Genomic DNA, 10,891 nt, shown 5'->3' with positions numbered 1-10,891 from the left:
AAGCCCTGCCTCCACGTGCCCTTGTGGTAGGGTTGCCTGTGTAAATAACACCCAGTTAAAATTTCAGATCAACAACAAATACGTTTTCAGCCAAAGTATATCCCAAACACTACATAGGCTCTATTTATGTAAAAAATTATTTGTGGTTGATCTCACATTTAAATTTAGCTCGGCGTTCTGTATTTTCATTTGTTAAATCTTGCAACAGCAGGCCTTTGGCCAACTCTCGTCAAGCTCAACGCCTTGTCATCCTCACCCATTTCATACTGATGAAAAGCTAAAGCCTTTGTGGGCCTGCAAGATTCCCCACCCTGCTGAGCCTCTCCAGCCTTGTCCCTTGTCCTTGAGTAGTTTTCTCCCCTCTCCAGTCTCCACAGAATAACCTGACTTTCAAAAAAAAAACCATGCATCAGTTAACCATCTCTGTCTTAAAGTGTCCCTGAGAGAACTCTTTCCTATTCTCTACAATCCACCACCGTGTTCTTTATCCCACGAAAAGGCACTCTGAGCTACCGAGGCCAGTAACAGCAGTCAGCTATGTTACGCACCCTCCCCACAATCCACAATCTATAACAAGTCTTATCAGGGCCACTTCCCAAAGTCGGACCATGTCTGTGTTTCCACATCCTCATCCAGTGCTAACCACGCTAACAGTCCAAACCAACAGCTGTACTCACCAAGACTACAGAAAAAGGTCCTGAAAATAGGGCTACCCCACCTTCTTCACACAACCCAACGGATCTCTCAGTCATACATCACATAATTGTATTCCTTTCTTTAAAGCCCTCTAATGGCTTCCTTCACAAAACAAATTCTTACTGATTTCTGGGGGTTAGCAGGCCCTTCAGTTTTGGACACCAGCTCACCTCATCAGGCTCCTCTGAATCAGTCGTCGACCAGTCAGCCATCTTGGATATGAGGCAGGTCCCCCAAGAATCACGTGTTTTTAACACACCATTTCCAGGGGGAACACTGATCCCTGTGGGCCCACAAGCACCTTTCTCAGCTGACCGTGGACGATCACTATATAAGACTAATAGTGATTTTCTCACTTTGGAATAGGTAGTAGATACACAAGGTGCAAAATTTTAAAAATACATTTAAAAAAATAAGAAAAAGAAACTTTCTGGTTTCTTTTAGCCACTAATTTATCTTTCACAGGAGGCACCACTGTTTACCAGTTTCTTGTCTGTAATTTACAAACACCAACTTTTTAATTTTTTTGTTCCTCCATCCGAATGGTACCATACAGTTGGGGTGATGAAACTTCAGGGCGCCAACACAGGACATAGCCATACAAGATGAAAAGACCTATGAAAGGCCTATAATATATAATAAATAACTGCGCACATGTGTTATTGCTTTAATATAAAAATATGAAAATAGATGTTTATTTAAAATTGCTTTTCTGTATTTTCTGTTACATACATGCTATTATTTAAACAAGACAATAGGACTAATTAAGAGTGGCAATTAGTATTAATAGTAGGACTAATTAAATACTTTGTGTGAGAAAATATAATATTTTTCATATTTCTGTCCCGTTACAGCAATTTATTTTAATTCTTGGATATTTAAATTTTATAAGTTGTAGTATGTATTCTTAGTTTACATAAATACAAGATGTTTAAAAAAGAGAATGTGAATACATTATGACAAGTTAAACATATCTTCTATTGCTTATATTTAGTAAAAATAACAATGAAATGTTTTTCTTGGCCCCATGTTACAGTAGGATAATTTTGCTCTTTCTGTTTATCGAAAAATACTTCTCTGAACTGCCTGCAGCCATTAACTGCAGCCATCATTCTTCTTTTATGTAGCGGTAAAACTGAATATAGTCTAACATAATATTCACTTTTATATGAATTTTTGGTCTTATCAAGTCCACATTAGACTGATTCTTGGTGTCAGTCCAGTGTGGTGACATCAACCTAAATGTCCTTTCAAAAAAAGTGTTTGAGTATGTAATATTCCTAAGTATTACTTGCTAGGAATATCAGGTTTTTAGATTTGTAGGAATTAGTTCTAAGCTCTCTAGAAATGTCTGTTCACTTAGTACTGGAGGTTTTGTCTTGGTAGAGCAGTTATTTGTCAGTTAGATAGGCACTTTGCATCTATACATTCATCCTTTTTTATTTCAACTTTTTATTAATTTTTCTTTTTTTCTTTTTGCTTACTTTAAATTCAAGTTAGTTAACATACAGTGTAGTCTTGCCTTTAGGAGTGGAATGCAGTGATTCATCTCTTACATGCGACAACCAGTGCTCAATCCCAAAAAGTGTCCTCCTTAATGTCCACCCCCATTTAGCCCATCCCCCCACCCACCTCCCCTGCAGCAACCCTCAGCTTGTTCTCTGTATTTACAAGTCTCTTATGGTTTGCTTCCCTCTCTGTTTTTATCTTATTTTTCCTTCCCTTCCCCTATGTTCATCTGTTGTATTTCTCAAATTCCACATATGAGTGAAATCATATGATATCTGTCTTTCTCTGACTGACTTATTGTGCTTAGCGTAATACACTCTAGTTCCATCTACGTTGTTGCAAATGGCAAGATTTTATTCTTTTTGACTGCCAAGTAATATTCCACTGTGTCATCATCTTTATCCATTCATCAGTCGATGGACATTTGGGCTCTTTCCATAATTGGGCTATTGTCGATAGTGCTGTTATAAACATTGGGGTGCATGTGCCCCTTCGAATCAGCACTCCTGTACTCCTGTATCCTTTGGATAAATTCTTAGTAGTGCTATTACTGAGTTGTAGGGTAGTTCTATTTTGAATTTTTTGAGGAACTTCCATACTGTTTTCCAGAGTGGCTGCACCAGTTTGCATTCCCACAAGCAGTGCAAAAGAGATCCTCTTTCTCCACATTGTTGCCAAAATCTGTTGTTTCCTGAGTTGTTCGTTTTAGCCATTCTGAAAGATGTGAGGGTAGTATCTCATTGTGGTTTTGATTTGTATTTCCCTGATGATGAGTGATGAGCATCTTTTTATGTGTCTATGAGCCATCTGGATGCCTTGTTTGGAAAAGTGTCTATTCATGTCTTCTGCCCATTTTTTCACTGGATTATTTTTCAGGTGTTGAGTTTGGTAAGTTCTTTGTAGATTTTGGATACTAACCCTTTATCTGAAATGTCATTTGCAATTATCTTCTCCCATTCCATCAGTTGCCTTTTGGTTTTGCTGATTATTTCCTTTGCAGTACAGAAGCTTTTCATCTTGATGAATTGCAATCTTTCATTTTTGCTTTTATTTCCCTTGCCTCTAGAGACATGTCAAGTAAGAAGTCGCTGTGGCCTAGGTCAAAGAGGTTTCTGCCTGTTTTCTCCTCTAGGATTTTGATGGTTTCCTGTCTCACATTTAGGTCTTTCATCCACTTTGAATTTATTTTTGTGTATGATGTAATAAAGGGGTCCAGTTTCATTCTTCTGTGTGTTGCTGTCCAGTTCTCCCAGCACCATTTGCTGAAAAGAGTGTCTTTTTTTCCATTGGATACTCTTTCCTGCTTTGTCAAAGATTAGTTGGTCATATATTTGTGGGCCCATTTCTGGGTTCTCTATTCAATTCCATTGATCTAGGTGTCTGTTTTTGTGTCAATACCGTACTGTCTTGATGATTACAGCTTTGTAATACACCTTGATGATTACAGCTTTGTAATACACCTTAATGTCCAGAACTTTGATGCCTCCAGCTTTGATTTTCTTTTTCAGGATTGCTTTGGCTATTCAGGGTCTTTTCTGGTTCCATACAAATTTTAGGATTGTTTGTTCTAGCTCTGTGGGTAATCCTGCTGTTATTTTGGTAGGGATTGCATTGAGTGTGTAGATTGCTTTGGGTATTATCGACATTTAACAATTTTTGTTCTTCCAGTCATGAGCATGGAATGTTTTTCCATTTCTTTGTGTCTTCTTCAGTTGCTTTCATAAGCTTTCTGTAGTTTTCAGCATACAGATCTTTTACGTCTTTGGTTAGGTTTATTCCTCGGTATCTTATTGATTTTGGTGCAATTGTAAATGGGACCAATCTGTGATATCTCTTTCTGCTGCTTCATTATTGGTGTATAGAAATGCAACTGCTTCATTAATGGTGTATAGAAATGCAACTGATTTCTGTACATTGATTTTGTATCCTGTGACTTTGCTGAATTCATGTATCAGCTCTAACAGTTTTTTTGTGGGGTCTTTCAGGTTTTCCATGAAGAGTGTCATGTCATCTGTGAAGAGTGAAGTTTGAATTCTCTCTTGCTGATCTGTATTCTTTTATTTCTTTTTGTTTTATGATTGCTGAGGCTAGGACTTCCAGTAGCAACAACAGTGGCGAGAGTGGACATCTCAGTTGTGTTCCTGACCTTAGGGGGAAAGCTCTCAGTTTTTCCCCATTGAGGATGGTATTAGCTGTGGGCCTTTCATATATGGCTTTTATAATGTTAAGATACATTCCTTCTATTCCTCTTTCTTGAAGGTTTGTATCATGAAAGGATGCTGTATTTTGTCAAACACTTTTTATGCATCTCTTGAAATAATCATATGGTTCCTATCCTTTCTTTTATTAATGTGGTGTATCACATTGATTGTTTTGCAAATATTAAACCTGCCTTGCAGTTTAGGAATAAATCCCACTTGATCATGGTGAATAATTCTTTTAATGTACTGTTGGGTTTGATTTGCTAGTATCTTATTGAGAAATTTTGCATCCAGGTTCATCAGGGATATTGGCCTGTAATTCTCCTTTTTAGTGGGGTCTTTGGCTTTAGATGCATGGTCATGTTGGCTTTGTAGACTGAGTTTGGAAGCTTTCCTTTAATTTCTATTTTTTGGAACAGTTTGAGGAAAATAGGATTAACTCTTCTTGAAATGGCTGGTAGAATTCCCCTGGGAAACCATTTGGCCCAGGACTCTTGTTTGCTGGGAGGTTTTGATAACCAACTCAATTCCTTTGCTGGTTATGGATCTGTTCAAGTTTTCTATTTCTTCCTGTTTGAGTTTTGGTAGTGTGTGAGTGTCTAGGAATTTGACCATTCCTCCCAGATTGTCCGGTTTGTTGGCATATAATTTTTCATCATATTCACTTATAATTGTATTTCTGTGGTGTTGGTTGTCATCTCTCCTCTTTCCTCCTCTTTTATCCATTTGGGTTCTCTCTTCTTTTTGAGAAGTCTGGCTAAGGGTTTATCAAGTTTGTTTATTCTTTCAAAAAACCAGCCCTTAGTTTCATTGATCTGTTCTACTGTTTTTTTTTAATTTTTTTTTTTTTTTACTTTTTTAGATTCTATATTGTTTATTTCTGCTCTAATCTTTATAAATTTCCTTCTTCTGCTGGCTTTGTGCTTTATTTGCTGCTCCTTTCCAGATTTTTTAAGTATAAGGTTAGGTTTTGTATTAGGGACCTTTCTCATTTCTTGAGATAGGCCTGAATTACAATATATTTTCTTCTTAGGACTGCCTTTGCTGCACACCAAAGGACTTGGACTCTTGTGTTTTCATTTTAATTTGTTTCCATGTATTTTTAAAATTTCTTCTTTAATTTTTTGGTTGATCCATTCATTCTTTAGTAAGATGTTATTTAACTTTCACGTATCTGAGGGCTTTCCAAATTTTTTCTTGTGGTTCATTTCAAGATTCATAATGTTGTGATCTGAAAATATGCATGGTATGATCTCAATATTTTTTTTACCTGTTGAGGGCTGATCTGTGACCCAATATGTGATCTATTCTGGAGAATGTTCCATGTGCACTCAAGAAGAATATGTATTCTCCTACTTTAGGATGAAATGGTGTGTGTGTGTGTGTGTGTGTGTGTGTATTAAGTCCATCTGGTCTAGCGTGTCATTTAGAGCCATTGTTTCTTTGTTGATTTTCTGTGTAGATGATCTGTCCATTGCTATAAGTGGAGTATTTTTCAATATGAAATTTATTGTCAAATTGGTTTCCATATAACACCCAGTGCTCATCCCAACAGATGCCCTCTTCAACACCCATCACCCACCATCCACTCCCTCATCCCCCATCAACCCTCAGTTTGTTCTCAGTTTTTAAGAGTCTGTTTTGGCTCCCTCCCTCTCTAACCTTTTTTTCCCTTCCCCTCCCCCATGGTCTTCTGTTAAGTTTCTCAGGATCCACAACAGAGTGAAAACATATGGTATCTGTCTCTCTCTGTGTGACTTATTTCACTTAGCCTCACACTCTCCAGTTCCATCCATGTTGCTACAAAGGCCACATTTCATTCTTTCTCATTGCCACGTAGTACTCCATTGTGTATATAAACCACAATTTCTTTATCCATTCATCAGTTGATGGACATTTAGGCTCTTTCCATGATTTGGCTATTGTTGAAAGTGCTGCTACAAACATTGGGGTACAAATGCCCCTATGCATCAGCACTCCTATATCCTTTGGATAAATTCCTAGTAGTGCTATTGCTAGGTTGTAGGGTAGTTCTATTTTGAATTTTTTGAGGAACCTCCACACTGTTTTCCAGAGTGGTTGCACCAGTTTGCATTCCAACTCACAGTGCAAGAAAGTTCACATTTCTCCACATCCTCACAAACATCTGTTGTTTCCTGAGTTGTTAATTTTAGCCACTCTGACCAGTGTGAGGTGGCATCTCAATGTGGTTTTGATTTGTATTTCCCTGAGGATGAGTGATATTGAGCATCTTTTCATGTGTCTGTTGGCTATCTGGGTGTCTTCTTTGGAGAAGTGTCTATTCATGTCTTCTGCTCATTTCTTCACTGGAGTATTTGTTTTTTGGGTGTTGAACTTGGTAAGTTCTTTGTAGATTTTGGATACTAACCCTTTATAGGAAATGTCATTTGCAGACATCTTTTCCCATTCTGTCGGTTGCTTTTAGTTTTGTTGATTGTTTCCTTTGCAGTGCAGAAGCTTTTTATCTTGATGAGGTCCCAACAGTTCATTTTTGCTTTTATTTCACTTGCTTTCAGAGATGTGTCAAGTAAGAAGTTGCTGTGGCTGAGGTCAAAGAGGTTGTTGCCTGTTTTCTGATCTAGGGTTTTGATGGTTTCCTGTCTCACATTTAGGTCTTTCATCCATTTTGAATTTATTTTTGTTTATGGTGTAAGAAAGTGGTCCAGTTTTATACTTCTGCATGTTGCTGTCCAGTTCTCCCAGCACCATTTGCTAAAGAGACTGTCTATTTTTCCATTGGATATTCTTTCCTGCTTTGTCAAAGATTAGATGGCCATACATTTGTGGGTTCATTTCTGGGTTCTCTATTCTATTCCATTGGTCTATGTGTCTGTTTTTTGTGCCAGTACCTACTGTCTTGATGATTACAACTTTGTAGTAGAGGCTAAAGTCTGGGATTGTGATGTTTCCCACTTTGGTTTTCTTTTTCAACATTACCTTGGCTCTTTGGGGGTCTTTTGTGGTTCCATCTAAATTTTAAGATCATTTGCTCTAGCTTTGAGAAGAATGTCGGTGCAATTTTGATTGGGATTGCATTGAATGTATACATTGCTTTGGGTAGTATTGACATGTTAACGATATTTGTTCTTCCAATCCATAAGCATGGAATATTTTTCCATTTCTTTGTGTCTTCTTCAATTTCGTAAATTTTCTATAGTTTTCAGCATACAGAACTTTTACATCCTTGGTTAGGTTTTGTCCTAGGTATTTTATGTTTTTCGGTGCAATTGTAAATGGTATTGATTTCTTTATTTCTCTTCCTGTTGCTTCATTATTGGTGTATAGAAATGCAACCAAGTTCTGTACATTGATTTTTGTATCCTGCAACTTTGCTGAATTCATGTATCAGTTCTCATAGATTTTTGGTGGAGTTTTCAGGTTTTCCATGTAGAGTATCATGTCATCTATGAAAAGTGAATGTTTAACTTCTCCTTTACCAATTTGGATGCCTTTTATTTCATTTTGTTGTCTGATTGCTGATTACTGACTTCCAACACTATGTTAAACAACAGCGGTGAGAGTGGACATCCCTGTCGTGTTCCTGATCTCAGGGGGAAAGCTCTCAGTTTTCCCCCATTGAGGATGATATTAGCTGTGGGCTTTTCATATATGACTTTTATGATGTTAAGATATGTTTCTTCTATCCCGAATTTCATGAGGGTTTTTATTAAGAAAGTATGCTGTATTTTGTCAAATGATTTTTCTGCATCTTTGATAAGATCATATGGTTTCATACGTCATAATTAGTACATATTTGGTAATTTCTGAAACTGAATTTAATCTCCTTGTTTGAACAGTGAAATAAACTGCTTTCTATAATACATAACAAGGCAAATTTACAGTCATGAAAGCTCAAGATTTGAGTTTTTTCATTCTCATATGTAAAATTCAGTTGTTTCTATCTTTCCACACATGAGTCAAATCACTATTATGAAGTAGTTTGTTCTCAGTGAAAAGCTAATTGGAACATATTGGAATTAAAAATGACTTAGATCACAATACTGCCTTACTCTATTGTGACATATTTAAGCCCCGTTTTCCTGAAACGTAGAGAGGCTAATAATATGAAATAAAGATCCTTCCCTCCTTTCTTCACACAGTTACTGTGAACCTGAAATAAAATTTTTAAAGTATGCGAAATGCTTTCAAATGTATGATGTACCATATAAGTACAATACAAAAGATTATAGCAGTAGGGATTAAACAATAGTAATAAAATTTGTAATAAGATCTTACTAAAAACCAAAACAGGCATTATTTTTTTCATCATTTATTTTTTTCATATGAAATTTATTGTCAAATAGGTTTCCATAAAATACCCACTGTTCATCCCAACCAGTGCCCTCTTCAATACCCATCACCCACCCACCCCTCCCGACCACCCCCCCCATTAACCCTCAGTTTGTTCTCAGTTCTTAAGAGTCTCTTAAGTTTTGGCTCCCTCCCTCGCTAACCTTTTTTTCCTTCCCCTCGCCCATGGTCTTCTGTTAAGTTTCTCAGGATCCACATAAGTGTGAAAACATATGGTATCTGTCTTTCTCTGTATGTCTGATTTCACTTAGCATAACACTCTCCAGTTGAATCCACGTTGCTACAAAGGGCCATATTTCATTCTTTCTCATTGCCATGTAGTATTCCATTGTGTATATAAACCACAATTTCTTGATCCATTCATCAGTTGATGGACATTTAGGCTCTTTCCATAATTTGGCTATTGTTGAAAGTGCTGCTCTAAGCATTGGGGTACAAGAGCCCCTATGCATCATCATTCCTGTATCCCTTGGGCAAATTCCTAGCAGTGCAATTGCTGGGTCGTAGGGTAGGCCTATTTTTAATTTTTGAGGAACCTCCACACTGTGTTCCAGAGTGGCTGCATCAGTTTGCATTCCCACCAACAGTGCAAGAGGGTTCCCATTTCTCCACATCCTGGCCAGTATCTAGAGCCTCCTGATTTGTTCATTTTAGCCACTCTGACTGGCATGAGGTGGTATCTGAGTGTGGTTTTGATTTATAGTTCCCTGATGAGGAGTGACGTTGAGCATCTTTTCATGTGCCTGTTGGCCATCTGGATGTCTTCTTTAGAGAAGTGTCTATTCATGTTTTCTGCCCATTTCTTCACTGGATTATTTGTTTTTCGGGTGTGCAGTTTGGTGAGCTATTTATAGGTTTTGGATACCAGCCCTTTGTCCGATATGTCATTTGCAAATATCTTTTCCCATTCTGTCGGTTGCTTTTAGTTTTGTTGATTGTTTCTATTGTAGTGCAGAAGCTTTTTATCTTCATGAGTTTGCAGTAGTTCATTTTTGCTCTTAATTCCTTTGCCTTTGGAGATGTATCAAGCAAGAAGTTGCTGCTGCTGCTGCTGCTGCTGCTGAGGTCAGAGAGGCTTTTTCCTGCTTTCTCCTCTAGGGTTTGGATGGTTTCCTGTCTCACATTCAAGTCCTTTATCCATTTTGAGTTTATTTTTGGGAATGGTGTAAGAAAGTGGTCTAGTTTCATTCTTCTGCATATTTCTGTCGAGTTCTCCCAGCACCATGTGTTAAAGAGACTGTCTTTTTTTCCATTGGATATTCTTTCCTGCTTTGTCAAAGATTAGTTGCCCATACGTTTGTGGGTCCAATTCTGGAATCTCTGTTCTGTTCTATTGGTCTATGTGTCTGTTTTTGTGCCAATACCATGCTGTCTTGATGATGACAGCTTTGTAGTAGAGGCTAAAGTGTGGGATTGTGATGCCTCCTGCTTTGGTCTTCTTCAATATTACTTTGGCTATTCGGGGTCTTTTGTGGCTCCATATAAATTTTAGGACTGCTTGTTCTAGCTTCAAGAAGAATGCTGGTGCAATTTTGCGTGGGATTGCATTGAATGTGTAGATAGCTTTGGGTAGTATTGACATTTTAACAATGTTGATTCTTCCAATCCATGAGCACGGAATGTTTTTCCATTTCTTTGTGTATTCTTCAATTTCCTTCATAAGCTTTCTATAGTTTTCAGCATACAGATCTTTTATACCTTTGGTTAGGTTTGTTCCTAGGTATTTTATGCTTCTTGGTGCAATTGTGAATGCGATCAGTTTCTTTATTTGTGTTTCCGCTGCTTCATTATTAGTGTATAAGAATGTAAGGGATCTCTGTACATTGATTTTGTATCCTGCGACGTTGCTGAATTCATATATCAGTTCTAGCGGACTTTTGGTAGAGTCTATCGGGTTTTCCATGTATAATATCATGTCATCTGCAAAAAGTGAAAGCTTGATTTCATCTCTGCCAATTTTGATGCCTTTGATTTCCTTTTGTTGTCTGATTGCTGATGCTAGAACTTCCAACACTATGTTAAACAACAGCGGTGAGAGTGGGCATCCTTGTTGTGTTCCTGATCTCAGGGGGAAAGCTCTCAGTTTTTCCCCATTGAGGATGATATTAGCTATGGACTTTTCATAAATGGCTTTGATGATGTTTAAGTATGTT

General features: G+C 37.5%; 1 protein-coding gene across 1 annotated transcript in view; it reads right to left on the bottom strand.

Annotated features, from left to right (window-relative positions):
• Positions 1-185: 185 nt before the first annotated feature.
• Positions 186-10,891, bottom strand: part of LOC121025353 (fibronectin type III domain containing protein 3C1-like) — a 59,657-nt gene continuing 48,951 nt past the window's right edge. The window contains exons 5-6 of the mRNA XM_040467899.1: positions 867-1,051; positions 186-383 (exon numbers count right to left, since the gene is read on the bottom strand). Of these exons, the coding sequence (XP_040323833.1) occupies positions 186-383; positions 867-1,051 (383 nt within the window). The remainder of the gene's footprint in view (positions 384-866; positions 1,052-10,891) is intronic.

The sequence above is a fragment of the Herpailurus yagouaroundi genome, unplaced genomic scaffold (genome assembly GCF_014898765.1).
Source record: "Herpailurus yagouaroundi ecotype Mexico unplaced genomic scaffold, PumYag 67623, whole genome shotgun sequence".
Taxonomy (NCBI): domain Eukaryota; kingdom Metazoa; phylum Chordata; class Mammalia; order Carnivora; family Felidae; genus Herpailurus; species Herpailurus yagouaroundi.
This window is presented reverse-complemented; position numbering and strand designations above follow the sequence as displayed.